Source organism: Dermacentor variabilis, chromosome 9 (genome assembly GCF_050947875.1).
Source record: "Dermacentor variabilis isolate Ectoservices chromosome 9, ASM5094787v1, whole genome shotgun sequence".
Taxonomy (NCBI): domain Eukaryota; kingdom Metazoa; phylum Arthropoda; class Arachnida; order Ixodida; family Ixodidae; genus Dermacentor; species Dermacentor variabilis.
In genome coordinates, this window is record NC_134576.1 from 34,749,268 (window position 1) to 34,769,671 (window position 20,404).

Consider the following 20,404-nt stretch of genomic DNA (forward strand, 5'->3'; position numbering starts at 1 on the left):
AAGAAAAGGGCAGCAGTCTCGAGTTTAATAAGTAAGCTTTCTCTTTAAGAAGAACTGGTGCAATAAGGCAAGTTGGCGCACGGACCGTGCTGTACTACGCTACACCGTGTTACCACACATGAGTTAGTAGAGCCTTTTTCATTAAGCACATGCATTACGGGGCAGTTCATATCTCACGTGCAACAACAGGCGATATATCAGAGGGTTTCTTCATTAAGCAGGGGCGGAAACTGCGTGAATTATACGTCGGTGTAATTTTAGGGGAGGGAAGTGATGCATATCGGTCACGCAACTGGACCGGCGCCTATAAAATCGGGATGGAATTGTTGGTATGATGAGCCTTCGTCAAGAACTACATATATGTTTGATCATTGTATTTCAAATAAATAGTTGGGTAGTCGGCGCCCACCCTGTCTATGTGTGCACTGCCGCTGCGGGCGTCTGGTTTACGCAAGATTATCCTTAATTGCCTGTACAACATCCATCCACTGGCTAAAGCACCCTGTATATAGAGTGTGACAATATCAATAAACGACACCTACCTCGCACCTCATATAAGCACACAACCCTTAGAAGCAAAGGTCTAAGTTTGGAAACTGCAGCTTGAATACTGCGGCCTCTTACATTGAGGCCTAAAACCACAACTATGAAAAATCTCGCACTGACACATCACGACGTAATGCGGCGGGTATCAGGCAAGCCATAATTGCAATCTTCCTTCTGAGCAACAACTTAAGTCAAGCTTAATTTTAGTTTGAGCTAGTTCGTGTCTCACACTTGAGGAAAACAGTAGCGCAAAAGAGACGCGTATAGAGAACACGTAAGTCATGACGAGTTCCAACTTCCAACTGAGTTTATACAGAGCAAGAATACGCTTTTTAGCGCAGCCCAGTCACGTGACCACGGTGAAACGCTACAAAAGCAAGAACAATAACAAAGTGCGAACGCTGAGCGATAAGCGGCGCAAGCTATTCGAAAAGACACGCAGAAAGATTTGATCAGACAATCACTTCCTTATCAAGGAGGGATAAAGGCGTCAAGTTTACACGCGCATCGCCCACTCGCTTGATGTAACAGCCCTGTATTACTTCCCTATCAGTCTTATCCTTATCTCTACCGATAAATTTGGTTTGAAGATTCCTCGGATAACACCTGCATTCCCCTTTGACAATCTGGGTGAGTGGGTACCGCAACAACCACAAACAACACCATCCCCCGCTCTTCGCTTCACTTTGCAACACGACGGAAAAGCATTAACCGCTGACCGTATACCCATTATGGCATATATGATTCACAGGAACCATTCTCCAGCAAGCCAAGAATAATCCAGAGAACGAAGATGTCAACTGAAGTTGAGGGTGCTTAATGTTTTTGCCTTTCCTTCTGTCCTCCTAGCAATTCCTCCTGCGGCTTCTTGCTCACAAGCCCCCGCTCGATATTTCCGCAGAGTTAAATGCGCGGATGCTCCTGTACACACCAGCAAAAATTATCTGCGTTTCGCAACAGAGTTCTCGTAACAGAATCTGACGCTTGTGCTGCGGATCTTGCTATATTCAAAATAATTGCTTGAGCAGATAAAGTTGCACGTCCTGTATACGGTCATTGCAGTCGCCAATCAAAGAGCTATAAAACCTAAAAAAATTAAATGAAGAACACAGAGTCAGTGCTATCTTTATAAAACACGTCATGCTATGTCTAAGTGCCTTTTCTAACTGGACGATGAGCAAAACGTGAACAAGGTGAATGCAGGAGCCAACGTTTCGACAAGTGGACTTGCCTTCTTCAAGGCGACGCACGTTTTCCTCGCCACAGTATATACAGGTGGGATTCTTCTAGAGGGGAGAGGGTGTGAGGCGAGAGGGTGCGGAAACGAGGGAAGGTGTGTTATCGTGTCGAATTGAGAGTAAAGGAACACTGTGCACAAGGCCAAAGCCAGGCCACGCCTCCCCCCCCCCCCCCCCCCGCACCTCGGTCTGTCAACGCACGTGTGTTAACCGGCGTGTCAAGGGCGTCTGACACGCCGGCTGAAAAAAAAAAGACGGAAAGTGGGGGGGGGGGGGGGATACGCCAAGAAATCAAACTAAGTGTTGTTGCCTATAGCTTGAAATTTAGCATAGCGAATAGATTCAAAAGCGCCCTTTGAAGCGTTTATTCCTATTGGTTGCAATGTCTTGAACTTAAGGATAAGGTATGATTCTCTATATTTTCTTTCTTGTTCAGAACGGAAATTTGACTGTAAGATGTAGAGTTGAAGTTCATCAAGGTTATGACCTGGTTGGTTGAAAAGCTCGGCGACGGCTTTGGCAAGCTTTTTAGCTGTGCCCGCGCGATTTCCGTTTAATCTGACGTTCATTGATTGTCCTGTTTCACCGATATATTGTTTCATTCAACATTCAAGCATATAAATCACATCCGAACTTCTACAAGTGAAGCAAGATTTGACTTCATGTGTATAACTATTTGCGGTGCTTTTAATTTTAATGTCACTTTGAAGGTACCTGCAGGTTTTCATGAAGGTTCCTGCGAACGTTTTCATGGGAGAGCTTGAAGCAGAGCTGCTGAAATCCTACCTTTTAAAACCCCACACCTATCTTCGTTACATTGACGACATATTTATAATATGGGAACAAGGCACAATCGCCTTAACCGACTTAATTAGCCATTTCACCATTTCAATCGCTTTCACCCGAGTATTAAATTTACTGCTCACCACTCTCCTAGTCAGATCAACTTCCTGGACACGACGGTCTACATAGAAAACGGAAAACTGAGAACGACACTTTACCGGAAGCCTACAGATAGCAAGCAAGGAATTTTTGTCGGATAAGCGAAACATATAAGAAGAATCTGCAGCGAAGACCACGATTATGTATACGACCTAAATGACCTTAAAACAAAGCTAGCAGAAAGGAACTATCCTCAAGTAGCCCTCGATAGAGCTTATGATGCCGCGTAAAGAGTGGAGAGACAGTCGGAATTGGCGAAGAGACAGCCCACACTTGAATCTGACAGACCACCGGCCTTTATAACGAAGTATTCTAATGCACTCACAAACATAAGCAACATCCTAAGAAAATACCACCCAATATTATCAAGTAACGAGCGTCTGTGAAAAGCGTTCCCGGATGTACCTAGGTTTACCTATCGCCGAAACAGGAACGTTAAAGACATGTTAGTGCAAGCAAAAGTCAGCCAACAGCATTCCCCCGTAATAAAAGCATGTTGTCGCCCTAGGTGGGAAACCTGCAGGCACCTTCAAAGTGACATTAAAATTAAAAGCACCGCAAAAAGTTATACACCTGAAGTCAAATCTAGATTCACTTGTAGAAGTTCGGATGTGATTTATATGCTTGAATGTTGAATGAAACAATATATCGGTGAAACAGGACAATCAATGAACGTCAGATTAAACGGACATCGCGCGGACACAGCTAAAAAGCTTGCCAAAGCCGTCGCCGAGCTTTTCAACCAACCAGGTCATAACCTTGAACTTCAACTCTACATCTTACAGTCAAATTTCCTTTCTGAACAAGAAAGAAAATACAGAGAATCATACCTTATCCATAAGTTCAAGACATTGCAACCAATAGGCATAAACGCTTCAAAGGGAGCTTTTGAATCTATTCGCTATGCTAAATTTGAAGCTATAGGCAACAACACTTAGTTTGATTTCTTGGCGTATCTCCCCCCCCCCACGTTCCGTCTTTTTTTCTTTTTTTTTTTCAGCCGGCGTGTCAGACGCCCTTGACACGCCGGTTAACACACGTGCGTTGACAGACCGAGGTTCGGGGGGGGGGGGGAGAGGCGTGGCCCTGGCTTTGGCCTTGTGCACAGTGTTCCTTTACTCTCAATTCGACATGCTAACACACCTGCCCTCGTTTCCGCACCCTCTCGCCTCACACTCTCTCCCCTTTAGAAGAACCCCACATATATATACTGTGGCGAGGGAAGCGTGCGTCGCCTTGAAGAAGGCAAGTCCACTTGTCGAAACGTTGGCTCCTGCATTCACCTTGTCCACGTTTTGCTCATCATCTTGAATTTCCATCTCCCGCATTCCCTGTGTTTTCCCTGGTTTTCTAACGGGATGTATTTGTGCATAATCGCCACTCATACGCTCCATTTGTTAACGTTTTGTGCACGAAATGGCAAGAAGTTAGGAGGGATGGCGAAACATTATCATAATGCGCTCAAACGTAGTTAATCCGAGTTTGCGGGTCAGATTCTTGTCCCGGCAGCCCCATTCCGGTGGGAGCGGAACACAGAAACGATCGCGCTGTTAGATTTACGTGCCCATTGAGGAATCTCACGCGGCAAAAATTATTCCGGAGACCTCCACTACGACGTACATCATAACCTAATCATAATTTCGACATCTTCAGACCGCTAGAAAGTTGTTTTTGATTGGATTTTATAGAAGAAGAATATATATAAACACTTTCGAGGTTGCGCGCAGCTGAAGTTAGCGTCCTGTTTACCTACCGTGGAGGCGACCTTGCCTTCAATGACGTGCATGTCACCCAGTATGGCAGAGAGTAACGAGGATTTGCCGCTACCTACAAATCCGACGATGCCAATCAAGGACCCGGGCTTTATCTCCAGGTCGATGTCTTCGAGTTGGGCTTCTGATACACCAGTGTCAGAAACCGCCCAGGAAAAGGAGCATTTCTCAATCTTAACAGCTCCTGCATAGAAATTAGAGCGGAAATTAGTTTGAGACCTTTATACACGCATTTATCAGTGTTCACATGCTAAGGATATCAACGAGTCCTTCGAGAAAAATAATCTCGGTTTCAGACATTGAAGCTTTATTCGCTAATCATGTTCATTTGCCGTAACTTTATCCATAAATAGCAACACTTTTGTGTCTCTATTTTTGCTCCCAGCCCATCTCCATGATGCCGAGCGGGAGGTTGCAACTTTGATGCAAGCCAACCTTCCCGTCTTGGTATGTTAGTGGCTATGGCATTGAGCTGCTGATTTTGAAACCGTGGGTTCGATCCCGTGGAATGCAAAACAGTCGTGTAGTGAGATTTTGATTAAGGTAAAAAGAACGCAGGTGGTCAAAAATAATCCGGAGTCCCCCATTATGGCGTCCCTCATATTCATATTGTATGTTTGGCGCATAAAGCCTTGGAACGCAGTTTAAATTTTCTCCGAGCCGTTATCGCCTTTCTTTATTAATGAATGTCACTCTTTTTCCCTGTATGATTGGTATGGCGAAAAATAAAACGAACAGTTAGAATGTTTTCGACGGAGCCGCAATTCAAATACATGCACGGTCTGTCAGCGCGACAACCAGAATACGACGCAAAAGAAGACAAGACCACAAGAGCTGTGTATGGACTGAAGCTTTTTTGCAAACACGTGGCCAATATACGGAGTGCTTGATTTTATTCGTAAGAAAATTTTTAAAAATCCCGCGTGACATATAGCACAATTATACTTCTTGAGCTATATTACTCTCAGAGTCGATATTATTCGCACACCAAAGGAAAGTGGATATTTAACTAAATAACAAATTTGTGCACATAAACTTTTATACTGACTACCTTACACCACATATGGCAATTTACCAATTGTAGCCGGCGACCTTTCAAGTCTACTTAAAAAGAAGACGTCCGGGCACCCAGCAGAATTATTCAAAATATATATTTACGTCTCGGCTCCACCGTGGCAGCCTTGTTCACAATGAAACAAGTGGCAGAGCTGGCGCCCTTCTTATGTGCGGCTCAAAACGCCATTAAGGAACCTGGCATGCATGGACAGAAGATTACCTTTGTTGCGTGGATAGGACTTTTTGAAGTCCTATTCACTTGGGTCAAATTTCGGCACAGACACCGGTTTCAAGAAATTTGTTCGAGAAGCTTGCGACGAAATGCATTAGTGTTCCGGTAACTTCTGAGCTTCAATGTGTAAAAAGGCTTCTTGTTAAAAAAGTAAGTGGAACAACAATGCATATTTACGGCATATTTCACTGCGCTTATTTCAAAACTCGTGGTTTCAATATCCTTTGTATGTAGATCTGTCTTGCATAATCACTAATATTAATTCGTGTATTACAATGTGTGTGCTAAAGTACTTAGTTGAACGGTTGTTAGTAAAATTTTGATAACGAGTCAATCGTACATGATGATCTTCAGGGTAGGTAATGCATACCTCTTCGAATATTCCAGTCGGTTTGTGGTAAATGCTACAGGCGATAAAAAAATATAAATCTGTGAACGTCAAAATAAAACGTTAAATAGCGTTAAATAGACCGTCAAAATAAACCACCCTGTACAGAACGCACATTGCACCAAAGCGGGGAGAAATAAAACCAGAATCTTGTACATCATGTGTAATCCTGTGTAATCACGCAGAACGCGTGATTACACATGATTAAAAAAGCTAAATCAGTCCTGTGTTTGAATGATGGAGGGCTGACTCACGGATATGGGCACGTGCTTACTGGTGCGAAAAGCTTCACCTGCCTCTGTGTCTCATGACGGTAGTTCTATTATCGAAATGCGGTACGCAACCGTGAGTGCGACGGAGACTAGATAGATGAGATCTGGATGTGCCCTTCAACGAAGTGCGGTATTCTTTCAGGCTTACATTGATACAACACTCGTTTTCGCCAATATATCCTTTACAACATAAAAGTGGAGCCTTGTACACAACGACTTTCCCACAGGGCTTACACCTGGAACGTGCTCGATCGAACAGCTTCGATCTGAAGCGAGGTCCCGCCCTCATCTTTCTTTGAATAGAAGCACATTTGTTGCCAAGTTTGTTTTTTAAATAAAAAAAACAACTCCCTTGTTGTACCTAATGCCAATTTTCTACATGCGTTTCAAAACCCACTGCAGGTACGAAATAACTACGTATTTGCCCCTGTTCAGTGTTTGCGCCAGTTTCTCAGCAAGGTTTCTTCAAGCGATATTTCTCGCTTGCTCGCCTGAGCCACAGCCCAACGAGCGGGGACTAAGATAAAGATTTCTTTAGGAATAGCGACTCTGTTAGTGAACAAATACGTTATGCACGTTCAGTGTTTGCATTGGAGCAACTGCTTCTGGTGCAGTGATTAAGTCATTCTTCCATGTGTACAGGCTTCGCAAAATATTAGCTCAACGCTGAGGACTGACTTGGGCGAGTCAGTTCAATCTTGCTGAAAACGCAGTGCGCGAGATATGAAAGGAACGCAAACACACACGACCCCTGTGCATTTGTGCTCCCCACGCGCAAACTGCCTGCACAAAGTCGCCTGTTTTGTCTTGTGTGGCTGTCCTCGCACTTTCTCTTTCAAATCTCCGAGCAGGTTGAAGTCAGAATAAACCATATCGAGGTCTTCAGGCCGTGTGCGCATGAACTTCTTAACCCATTCCGTCCATTTTGTCCACTGTTACGAGATAAACGTGAGGGTGCACCTTGCCGTGCTGCAATATCCCTTTTATTGAAGGATGTTTACCACGGCACGCAGAGCTAAATTTCTTCAGTATTTTAATTCCTGGTAACTTAAGCCTCCCACTCACATCCAGAATTGCACTGTTGCATCCTGTTTCCAACATTCTGCATCACCCAGTGTTACGTGCCCTTTTTGTTCGCGGAGCGCATCAATGTCTCCTTGGTTTAAGCCGCAGCTGTCCGAAGCCGACCAGCACAAGGTGCATCTTCAGTGCTCATCTCGCCATTTCTAAAATGTCTGTCATACCTTGGCACGTTGCTCGAACCCATATACGTAGGTATACGAACGCTGAAGAATCATGAATGTCTGCAACTAAAAGGTTATGTTTGAGGATAAATTTCTCTGTGCGCCCTGAGAAGACGAGACATCGTGGGCTGCCATTCTGTCTAACGTACTGGTGGACAGCTGATGTAACGTGATCATTAAAAATCCGATTGTTGACAGCCTTCCAACAAACACCTCGCCTTGTGCGCTTTTTCACAAGACAATAAGAAATCATTATCTTCAGTATGGCTCTTGTAAATTGCAAGTCACTCAAGAATATTACCTTTTTTCACTGACGTTGATGTCTTGCAACTGGCAATGGAGTTCTCCTCTTCTTCAGCAGTACAAAAAACGGCAATTCTTTTGATTGCCAGAGACCCCTAAAATGAAACGTGTGGGTCACGGCGAGCAGATAAATGTTGCAATGCACTAAACTTTTATGCCCCTGCTGCAAAACCATGTTGACAACTTTATATCTGGACACTAATGTTCCTATCCAAAGTAAAGAGGTAGACCGATTCCTTGAGCGTTAGGAATTATACTCATGTTATGATTGTGCTGTGAAAAATCACCCAATGCGACGTTTTAGTGACTTGTAGCTATGAGCTGCTGCTGACAATTGCGCAGCAGGACGAATTTCTCGCAGCGGCGGTGACATTTGGGCAAGGGCGTAATGCAAAGATGCCCACGAACTGTGCTCTGAGGCACACTAAAGTCCTCCACGTGACCGAACTCAAACAACGGTCGCACCGCACTACATGATCGGATTATTGGAAGGCGGGAAGCAAAATCACATAACGTTACCTTAAGCTTTGCTCACCACTCGGTGACTACCTTCATAAAGACAACTTTCACATAGGGCTAACGTGAGAGTACTTCCATTTATGGGATTTATGGAAGACCCTCGATCATGCGCTACTTCCTAGCAGCACGGCTCCCACTCTCAACAGTCAGTTTAGCGCTGGTACTTGGTGCCTCTATACAAACAACTTCATAATAAACCGAACGAGATACCATTCGCTACAGTGATCACTTCGTTATAAAGGTCACATGTTTTTATCACTAACTGAGAGAAAGTAGACGTTCTAATAACACATAAACTTTTACTTTTACTGCGCTGAGTGTTTACATTTTACAAAATTAGGTTTTTCGTTTCGTTCACCACTTGAGAAAATAATTGATCGATGACCTGAATCGCGATAATATTGCAATTAGCAATACATTCATCTATCAATCTCTCAATAAACCAATCTTTTTTTTTGCCTTTCATGCTGCGTCAGTGGTCCGAGTGGCGCTCTGCTGCCATTGTCAGTTCAGTTGGCCGGTTATGAGCGGCGGATGTGAAGAAAAGTCAGAGAATTGAGCAGTAGCGATCCTTACGCCATACCGGCCCAGAACAATGGGCTCAGTTAGGACTGCCGGGCGTGACGTAAAGAACAGCTGCAAACATTCTGACTCACAATTATCATTGCCGCTACAATAACAAAACGCGATTGGCAGCGATGACCTTACTTGGTATGCGTGAACAAATACAGGCTATAATTTTTTACGGATCTGGGACAAAAGTGAGTACGCATCCGAGGGACGATGGCTCTGATATTAATACGTGCGCCCGTCAGTTTCTATGGACATTATTAGATATCTTGTTAGTCATGCGGGCACGGTTTCTTTATCAATTTATAGTTTTTTCATTATTCTGTCTTATTTTCTTGCTTTTGTCTTCTGCGTCTCTTGTTTTTTCCTCTTCGTGTCATTTCTAGCACTTAATATGCAAAAGCAAGCACTGCATACGTATAGCAAGGTTGGCACCTTCAGATACCATTATTCTATATTGCTTTCTCGCGCGAGCGCATGCTCAAAGGTGAAAGTGCGGAAATGGGCATGGCTTTGTTCTACAGGCAGTTAGTGGGCACAACATTACAACAAGGCAGGAAGCTTGACGAGTTGGTTTAGGTAGTTTGACGTGTTTACAGTGCTGCAAAAACAAAAGCCCAAAGCACGAAAGAGAGGAGAGCACCTGTCCTGGCTTCTTCATATTTTGTTTTTTTTTGCCATTTTTCTTTAAGTGCTGTAAATATTTCAAAATATGAAGAATTTGCGCGGCCACTCTGGCGTAAAATCGAATTGTAACGACCAAAATGGGACAAGGGACGCATACAATGTTTCATTAAACATACAAATTTGCTATACTCTATATTGAAGTGGTTGCGTTCACAGCATATCCTCTAGAAAGCTAGCCAGAGCGAGGTTCTATTGTGTCTCTTATGTTTACGGTATGACAATACGTACCCTTCAATAAAAATCCCAGCAGTATAGATGAGAATTTTCCTGTTATTAGCAGCTTTTGCTTACATATTGACTCAAGATATCATCTAACGTGGCTTGTTCAGGAACCACAATTACTTTTAGTCCCTTATATGTTTTTATTACTTCTAGGGAGTGATCATTCGCTAGCTTACCTGAGTAATATTCCTCAGAGCGTGTCCACAGGTGTTCATGCTAAGGTCTGTCATATACAACAGCGACACACAGGAGAACGCTAGCGCTGGCGTGAAGGCGATTTCCGGTCTTAGCAAGCGCAGCGTCGAGAATAAGATTATCATCAGCTGTAACGAAAGTGGTGGAAACGCGGTGATAATTAAACGATTAAGATATCACTGGTATAAAAAACAAATCTTTCTTATACGTTGCGCCACGTCTACGGCTATTTGTACCAAAATGCAACAAGCGCAATAAAGATCTTTCAAAAATGCGAGAAGAACATCAGTGATATAGTCGAGCGTCCACTGCTGAATGCGAGCTGCATGCATTGACATTAAAGCTCGACAGCGATGAAATATTACTGTGGGTAAATTGGTTATATATAAATGGTACCTAAGTATTACAGAGGCGATGTTGGCAATACTGCAGGGATAGTAATTTTCTCATTTCCTTAGCAACAGCCTTTAACCAGCACCTAAGCAGACGACACGTGCACCTGTTGGTTGGCGGATGTAATGCGAATCACAGATATTGTCCACCGAGATTTTGATAGAACGGACCCAGACAACTAATTTTGGAGGCTATGCACACGAACAGCGCGGATTATCAACGCTGCCGGTTCTGTGCCTTTTCCGACAAGCAGTAATGGTCGGCGATTCTATCTTTCTTTTTTTTCAGCTTCTGTATCACAGCGCATGTTCTTGCGAGCTTGTCATGACCAATTCACTCGTATTTTCAATATAAAAACTTTCGACGAATTTTCCATGTGCCCACTATATAAGAAACTATATTCTATAAAAGCTCAAGAATACAGTGGCCTGTGTACTGCTGTCAAAATGAAAAAAAGAATTTGTATAAATGCGCCAACCAATCAAGTTTGTTCAATCGGGTGAGGTGAAGCGCTTTTTCATACATAAGACAGCTAGTTTCTTTGTGCAGATCTATATTTCTGTAACTTATTTTAGGGAGAAACCGGAACGTCGTGACAAATTTGATGAACAATCTTTTTATGAGCCCTCAGCCACAGGTAATAATTGAGTTTGGAAAAAATGAGCGTTTTTTTGCAATTAGTTAAGTAAGCACTCAACACATCGGAGTTTAATCACCTATGGTGCGAGTACAGTCCAGGTGGCTTATTAGTTCTCTTTAAGACGGGAAGATATGCATATCTTTCAGGAAAGATATGCATGAAGATGCATATCTTTCCTGTTGGGGGAGCTTGTACCTTATTCTTAAGTAACCACCAATTGTAGGCCGCTTTGAAACTCTGTATAAATGTTTTTTGCAACGGGCCTTTAATAATAAATTCTCCGCAAATTTCAACCACCATGCCCGCATAGCGTCCGGTCTCTGCGCTGGCGAAATATAAGGGCGATATATGGCGGGGCGAAAGAAAAGCTGCCTTGTCGTGTCAATTGAACGGCCCCTCCCCTCCAACCCCACGCCCCTTTTTGACGTTTTATTAAAAAAAAACGTAGTGACTGATTTCCTTGCACGAGATAAGGTGCCACGCACGTATCCTGTCTTCCTCCTACAATGTGTCCTTCGTTCTGTTCGACTATTCTTGAAATGACATCGACTTCGCCCAGCTAGCTACTGCTCCAAGGAGGAGGAGGAGGAGGAGATAAACTTTATTGAAAGGGGGAAGGATAAAGAGGGACGTGGCTGAGGGTTAGGGCTCAAGTAAGGCCCTGGGCCTGCTTGGCCTTTTCCGCCCAGTCCACCAGTTCAAGTTGTCGGTCGACGTCCCCGGAACTGAGCCAGGCTGTCCAGTCAGTCTCGCTGCTGACGGGGGGATGAGAGAACGGGAGCGAGGTGCATTCCCACATTATGTGTGTGAGTGTTCCTGTTTCTGAACAGAGCCTACATTTGTCGCTTTCCCTGCGCCCTGTGATTTTGTTATTGTATTTTGGGTGTGGGTACAAAGTTAGCAGTATGAGCGTATAAGCATCATATGCCATGTTTATGCGCAAATAACCGTGATGCAATATTGTACCTTTCCCAACTAGTAATACTGTTCTTGTTGCAAGTAACTGATTATTTAGTTGATATTAGGCTTTCTTACGTGATAGAGACTTACCATAAGGCATATAAAGTAGAAGGATTTCTTGTTGGACTAGTTGGTGTTTGGTTACCGACATAATCTAGCGCGAACATACAGTTACAAAGAAGAGATGTGATGCATCTGACGTGTTCTGTATCGCTTCTTTGTAATTGTTTCTTCGCGCTACATTAGGTCGGTAAATAAGGCCTAATGTTTGGAGTGCATTAGATGTATGCTGCAAGGGCTGTGTTGCGTGTGAATTAAGCAGTGTTTCGTGGCGCCTGTTGTCACGTACCCAGCGACCCCAGCGGGTTGATTGTGGAGCTTAAGCGGAAGTCACTAGCAGTAGGAGGCGGGAGTGTTGCAGTCTCGAACAAGCCTATTCCAAGCGGCAGTCCGGACATATGCGCTCATCGGAAAGTTAAGCCAGTTAAGTATAGATGAAGGCCGGTTTAAGGACTATCGGGTCAGCAGCCTACTACGAACAACTTCGCCCTAGTAAGGGGACAGTACCTTTTGTAATGATTCATTTTGTTGTGCGTATGTTATTCAGAAGAAAAAAAAAATTACCGACGATTACGTTACTTCCTAATGCGAAATTTGAGCGCAGCAAATAAGCTGTTTCACCTTTTGGATAGATTGAGGCAAAGAAATCGAGCAACACATGTATGCGCTATCACATAATTTTTTTTTATTTTTCACACGTATTCCTTTAACAAAGACTCCACTAACAGTTCTTGACAGTCATGAAGGAAGCTTTGTGGTCGGAGAAATAGACTGATATATGTTCGACTTGGTACACCAATGCTTGATTCTCAAAGACGAGATCTATACAAGTGCCTCGCGAGGTTGTCACAGCCGTGGGGGAAGCAGAGGCTAAGCGCCGCCGCCGAGAAGACCCTGCCGTTCGCGCCGCCGAAGCGGAGGCTCATCGCCGCCGTCGAGAGCAACCAGCAGTAAGCGAGGCTGAAGCAGAAGCTCATCGCCGCCGCCGAGAAGACCCTGCAGTTCGCGCCGCCGAAGCGGAGGCTCATCGCCGCCGTCGAGAGCAACCAGCAGTAAGCGGAAGCGGAGGGGGGCGGCGTGTACACCCAGCGGCAAACGATGGGGGCAGAAGCGCGCGCAGCAAGCGGACAACACGATAAAGGGAGGAGGGAAGAGATAGCAGCGACTGACTGATGCCGCTGACGGCGATAGTGAGTCAACCCCAGCTATCCGCCACACAAGAACAGGGGGGGGGGGGACCCTTTCCTCCTCTTTCTGCATGGCGGCGACGGTGTTCTATGCAGTCACGTTATCTTGACTCTCTAGCGGCGTCAGCGGCATCCAGCGGTATCAGTCGGTCGCTGCTAGCGCTGGGGGGATGAAAGGGGGGCGGAGCTGGTTACGAGGCCGACGCCGACGACGACGCCGACGACGACGCCAAACCCAGGAACGGACGCCAAAGAGCTGCGCTCTAAAAACATGTGCAGACCAGCGGCTGCGAAGCACCGAACTAAGGTGGCGGTCAGACCTGCGACATCGCCAAGGGCGCTAAGAATCTATTTATCCGGACAGGCCGCCACTGGAAACAGAAGCTGGCAACGTTTAACACGCGAATCCTCTCGAATAAGGCCAGGATGGCAGGGTCCCTTGAGAAATTATCAGGCATTTCCTGGGATATTATTGGCCTGCGTGAGGTTGGAAGAACTGGTGAAGCTTATACACTGCTGACCAACGGCCACATCCTCTGCTACAGCACTCTTCCAGACAATACGGAGTAAGACTGATAATTCACAACAACATAGCGAGCAACATTGATGAATTCTGCGGCAATGGACAAGAACGGCACCGAGAGCGGCGCTGCTGCGCCGGCGTTGAGAGCGCCGCATGCGAAGCAAAATTCTAATAGCGGGTGGTACCCCTCTCCCATCTCTCGTTCGCACCGCCTTGATTGCCTCCTGCACTGCGCGTGTTTGGGCACGTTTCGTGCCACCCGCGGTGTGTGCCTACGTGTGTGCGCGTGGACATTTCATTCGAAGGGCGATTTACAGTCTGTTTGACATTTAGGGAAACTCGGAGCGCATTGCATCGCGATGCGGCGAGCGCTTGAGTCAGGCGGCGGCAGCAGCTCGCGCAGCTGCTCGAGGGGCGGGATCTTGAACGGCGTCGTCTGCTACGGCGGCGCGCGCTGGCCGCATTGTCGGGAAGCGTTCTACTGTCAGTTGCAGGGCGCCGATCTCATGGTTACTGCGTGAAATGAGCCGGTATTCTTTACTAAGCGTTGTGCGACGCCCACTGATACGCCTCGAAGGTAAGTTCATCGCTGAAAGGTGCAGGGCAGTCATAGACGACGTACTGATTCCATACATTCTTGACGGCCCGTTTCTGGAAGGCGACTGTATATTCTAACGCGATAGGTCGCCGATCCACACTGCTCCTGTTGTGCAAGAACTGCCGGAAGAGCGCGCAGTCACTCTCTTGGAGTGGCCGCCTCAATCCCCGCGCGCCAACATTATTTAAAATGTCTGGGGCTCGTTGAAACTATCACTGGCGCAACATCCCCTCTATCAGTCGCCCCCGAGGATAGGCTTCGATCCACCATTGTCAGCGACTGAGACGTGTTGCGAATGAAGACATCCCTGATCAAGTCATTCTACACTTCACTGCCTTCCAGGATGAGCGCTGTCATCGCTGACGCTGGGGACATGACGAGATACTAACTGAAGTTCCGAGCATGACGTGTCCGATTCCCCGCCGGCGGGCAGGGTCTGCCTTGTGTAGTGAATGATTGTCGAGAAAAATCACTTCCGGCTCATTGTCTTAACCTAAAACATTTCTTTAATCGTATCCGTTTGTTTCATCGTGTTCGACCCCCATAGTTATCATTGTTGAGTGCTTTGTTTTGGTTTCGAGTCAAGCAAAGACTGAGCACGTTCCGCGCACATCTTGGTGCGTCTTGTCACTGCTTATTACGGTGGCACACACAGTGAAGAAATATACGTGCACGCGCTCAGTACCCCGGCCTTTCGAAAGAACAAACGAAGCATGCTGTCAAAAGAAGTTTGTGGAACTCCATTATCGCCAATGCCTTCATTGCCTCGGAGTTTGGCTTCGCACAACGTTTAGTAAAGAATATAAGCTCAGCTCCCGCAGTACCGATGAAATCGGTGCACTGCCCCTGACAGTAGCACGCTTCCCGACAATGCGGCCAGCGCGCGCCGCCGTAGCAGACGACGCAGATCACGACTCCGCCCCTCGAGCGTCTGCGCCTGCTCGAGCTGCTGCCACCGCACGACTCCATTGCTTGCCGCATCGCGATGCAATACGTTCCGAGTTTTCCCCTAAGTGTGAAACAGACTGTACACTCTTCTATTTACCTTTAAGAAGATCGATACGATTATAATAATATTTGGGGTTTTACGTGCCAACACCACTTACTGATTATGAGGCACGCCGTAGTGGAGGACTCCGGAAATTTTGACCACCTGGGGTTCTTTAACGTGCACCTAAATCTAAGCACACGGGTGTTTTCGCATTTCGCCCCCATCGATATGCGGCCGCCGTGGCCGGGATTCGATCCCGCGACCTCGTGCTCAGCAGCCCAACACCATAGCCACTGAGCAACCACGGCGGGTAGATCGATACGATTGACGATTATTTTTATGGCTGCAAAAGGGCAGCGTCTGTTTAACCGTGTAAGTGACGCTGAACAGGTAATTGTAAACGACATCGTATGTGCCGCTGGAAAAATCGTCAGCACATACGATGCGGCACATACGAGCTAAAGTCATTTTTGCAGTGTCTGACAATGTTTGCTAAAAACCCGTGTTGTCTCTGATGGCGACAACGGACTTCCATCGACACTGTGCGGAAATAAAAAAAATATATCGCTGCATAGCACAATTACGACATGCGCACACAACTTTAACTAGTACGTCCCCTACAATATGGAATAGAGGCAGCAATGTAGACAGCTTGGCCATTTTTTAACAGTGCCCAAGAGACGGAAGTTGAAAGTATTAGTAATCATTCCTGTTTCAGCAATGCCGTCGCGACCAAGACGCGGGCGTGTATCGTCCAGTAAGTCGATGGAGCGATGCAGTGGTGAAGCGGGAATGTACTCCGGTCATGTTCAATGCATCGTGCATGTATTCAATTTCTCGGCACGCGTGAACTTCGGCCACTGCTAGCGCATACAACAGAAGTGTTTTCCATTTTTTGGCAGCGCACACACAAACGAAACACGAGAAAGAAGACAAGACAAGCGCTCGTCGAACAACTCAAAGTTCTTATATGAATAAAAGAATTATGTACCGAGTAATTTTTAAATTCATGTGGGTTACATATAAAAACCGTCATACACTCAGGAGTGATTAATGAACGCGCTCGCTTCGTTTGCCAGTTGTTTACTTCACTCGGCGCACCGCAGTAATCCATGTCTGTTGTCTGCTTTTTTTCGTACCATTTTCTTGTGAATCGGCAGAATTTCACTGGTGGCATCAACCCTTTCGTGTTTACATTGCTGTCGTGACAGTAAACAACGCAATAATAATTTCCGGTCATCCGAAGAGGCGCCGTCGCAAACAAGAGACGTTTCGCGCGCAGCGCGAACTGAACGCGGGCACGACCGCTAAGGGAAGCGGCGGCGGAAACCTACACCCGTTGGAGATGAAATCGTTCCGCCAGGGGAGAAACGAGCGCTGGCGTCTAGGATGAAACTTGGCGTGCGGTCGTCCATACTGACGGAGTAGCAGCCGGCGAAATAAAGCTAAATACGAGACGTACATTAAACGGAAGCTGAAGAGTCCGTCGAATTCAATAAGACGCTCATATACGGATGCGGGAACCTTATAAACCATGTAGGTAAAATTTGGTTTTTTTTTTTTCAATTAGGAGCGACGTAATCGTTGGTTAAAATTGCGCTGTAGCTCCGCCCCCCGTCGAATGCCGCGCGCTGCTGCTGACGCTGACGATGCGAGCGGAGACCGGAAACCGCGGTGTTGAGACGTCAACTCTAGTGTCTTGTTCCTTCGCAGCCTGCGCGACCGTGTTTGACCGTGCTTGTTTCTGCGTGCGTGCCATCGTAATCTGCTTCCATCGACCCTGCATTCCTTTGTTGGTGCGTCTGCGTGTATGTAGAGTGGTAGTCAACGTGCGCTTGCATGTGCTGGAAAGCCGGCGCACGCCAGGACGCTACGCTCCCCCCTTCTCTCGCGCACAGCGAGAAACCTACCGTCTCACGTAGCCGACGGAATTCGCCGCCTTTACGACTTCGGTTACGAGTAGTGTGCGGATGGCGCACAGATGAAGGTCGCTACACGTACTGCATGAACCGGGAAGCTTTTCACGCGTTTAAACCGTCTTTTTAGATTGCCGACAGCTTTGGACAGCGCACAAATGCCGACGATCGCATCACCGCTTACGTTCGACGAGGAGGCATGCAGGAGCACAACACTACAGTTGTTTGACTGGAAACGAGCTCACTAGATCGGCGAAAGATTGGCGAGATCACTAGATCGCTTTACAAAAAACATACTCACCAAAGAGTATTTTCAACACGAGGAGATCCCAAGACTTCGCTTTCGTTTGCGTCGAAAGCACTGCTCGCACCAGCATCGTTTGCTTCTTCGAGAGGCCGGCTCTTCGCAAACGGCTCGTACATGTAGGGAGTAACGCCGAACTCCTCAGAAAAACGCAGTCTCTCTCAATTTTCCATTATAGCACCAAACTACCTGGCACTGCGCTTCATGTGTATCGGCAGCGGTCGGTCACTAGAGTTGACGTCACGAGGCGCCCGACCAATCACAGGCGGAAACGAGACGCGCGAGCTGGGCGTGTCCGCTGCTGCACTTTTCGTCGAAATAAAATATATTTGCGCTTTCTTTCGCTCAATTTCGATACGATATTCGAATTCGGAGGGTTGAAAAACATTATGTACACATGTTCACTCATTTTTTCTGGAAAACTTTTCAGCTTCCCTTTAAAGCTAGTACAAGCCTGCTCCAACCTCCAGTATTGATAGTAAATAAATTAGAACAGTTTCATGAAAATGTTCAATTAGCAACAGGGAAGCTACAAACTCAATATACTGCGGTTATGCGCGACTTCAATGCAAACGTGTGTAAAAAGCAGGCTTGGTACAAGCAATAGTCAACTACGGCGTAGATTCTATGAATACTGCAGGGGATATGTTTGTAAAATCCGCGAAAAGGAATCGACTTCGATTAATGAATACCTTCTTCAGGAAGGGCGCTAACAGGTAGTGGACATGGAAAAGCCCTAATGTAGAAACAGGAATTAAAATGGACTTCGTACTCTCTGATCGCAGCGTAATGTAGGATGTCGAAGTGTTAGGTAGGGTAAAGGACCGTGATTATAGGTTAGTGAAGTCTAAGATTGCTCTTAAGTTAAGTAGATAAAGAGCAAATTAGTGAAAAGGAAATAGGCCAATGTATACGCAATAAACGGAAAAGCAGATGAATTCGTACTAGTACTCGCAAACAGATCTGCAACTTTACAACGGGCAGATGAAGATAACAGAGGTAGTGAATGAAACCGTAGTTGCGCTGATTTTAGACGCAGCAATGATAGTGTGAGGTACGGCACCAGACAACCCCTAGGTAAGCTCCCACAAGTAACAAAGCGACTGATGAAGAAACAACAACGCATGAAAGTGTCTAACACAAGAGATGAGCTAGAATTTGCTGAAATTTCGAAGAGCATAAATAAGAAGTAAGCGTTATTAGAAATTATAACGTAACACCTTGATTTGTAATGCAACGTAATTAAACTAAATAATAACGTAACACCAAAATTATAACGCATATGTATTGAGATGGCTACATCTGCAATGCACCCTCACGTTTATGGATCTTGTTATTTTATTATTCTTTGGTTTGTAAGTTAAGGGCACTGAAATTAATAAGCACGTGGTCTTGTTTGGGCATAAGTGCAAGCAATTCCTAAATGAAATTTAGTGGTTGAAAGTGCGCGCTTGTGCGTGTGTTCTGTGTCGTCTTGAGTCCTTGCTCTTGCGGCGTTATAAACTTCATGCCGTTCGAAGAAATTATCTAGGTCTAATGTTACATATATGGCCGTAATGTAATAATATTGGTTTAATATTACAGAACTAGTTCAATTGCAATAACTGGGACTTGGTGGTTAAAAGAGCATGTCGTTCCGCATGAATTACTGATAACAAATGCTCGAGCTTTAGTGTGTTTCATATCTTGCGCTTGGCTTGCAACTGGGGTTGCCATTGACGCCATTAGCCACCACGGCTTTCTGTTCTGAAACTCACCCAATTTTTCCGTACTCGCACAATGTGAAGTCGTATAGGAAGCTCGCCATTGTGCGAGACCGATAATTAAATTGCGCGAACAAAGCTGTCATGCAGAGAGATGCCACGCAGCACCAAGTACCGGTGCGCGCTGTAGCTTCGACGAAAGTGTCAGATCAAGAAGTCTGGATCGTTGACTTCCAAGGTCATTGAGCTCATTGCCACCGGGTGCACAAGCTGCCTGCAGCCGTTTGCTTTCCTGAATTTGCCGCTTCCTTACGCAGAAAGACTGGGGGAGAAGTAACGCTGGTAAACAGCTTAGCTTAACGCCTTCGACGACGCTGGAAAACTTTGTCATTTAAATATGAGCTACAGATTGCTTAGTGGCTTCGTTACCTATTTTTGTCTAAAATATTTGCCGGTTATACTGTAATAAAACTTTCCGAGTTGTTGCAGCAGTCTTACTAGGAGAGCAAGTTCAGTTAAGGTCGGTTCATTAATGTTTGTTCTGTCCTCTCCCTTGTTGCCCACCGTAGTATAGGTTATTGTCCATGGCGTCAGGCTCGTCAACTCCAGGTCGCAGGTGTGATCGCGGCCGCGTCGGCTGAATTTTAATGAGGGCGGAATGCAGAAACACTGGTGTACTTAGGTTTTCGTGCACGTTAAGAGAATCAGGTGGTCAAAATTATTCCGGAGTCTTACGCTACGGCGCACCTCATAACGAGAGTGTCTTTATGACGTGAAATCCCCAGACTTCATTTTTTTCTCCTCGCCTATATTAGAGAGTTCTAGCTGAGCTGAGCTGAGCACGACTAGGTGCAATTTTAACAGTGACACCTGGACCATGTGTTATTACCAGCGACTTCAATGCGCATCATCCGCTATGGAGAAGCTTAAAGATGGACTGTCG

At 45.8% G+C, this 20,404-nt stretch overlaps 1 protein-coding gene across 1 annotated transcript in view; it reads right to left on the minus strand.

Annotated features, from left to right (window-relative positions):
- LOC142592599 (ATP-binding cassette sub-family C member 2-like) overlaps nucleotides 1-20,404 on the minus strand; it is a 244,672-nt gene that overhangs the window by 106,482 nt on the left and 117,786 nt on the right. Inside the window, exons 12-14 of the mRNA XM_075704136.1 lie at nucleotides 10,168-10,314; nucleotides 7,992-8,088; nucleotides 4,480-4,682 (exon numbers count right to left, since the gene is read on the minus strand). Coding sequence (XP_075560251.1) covers nucleotides 4,480-4,682; nucleotides 7,992-8,088; nucleotides 10,168-10,314 — 447 coding nt within the window. The remainder of the gene's footprint in view (nucleotides 1-4,479; nucleotides 4,683-7,991; nucleotides 8,089-10,167; nucleotides 10,315-20,404) is intronic.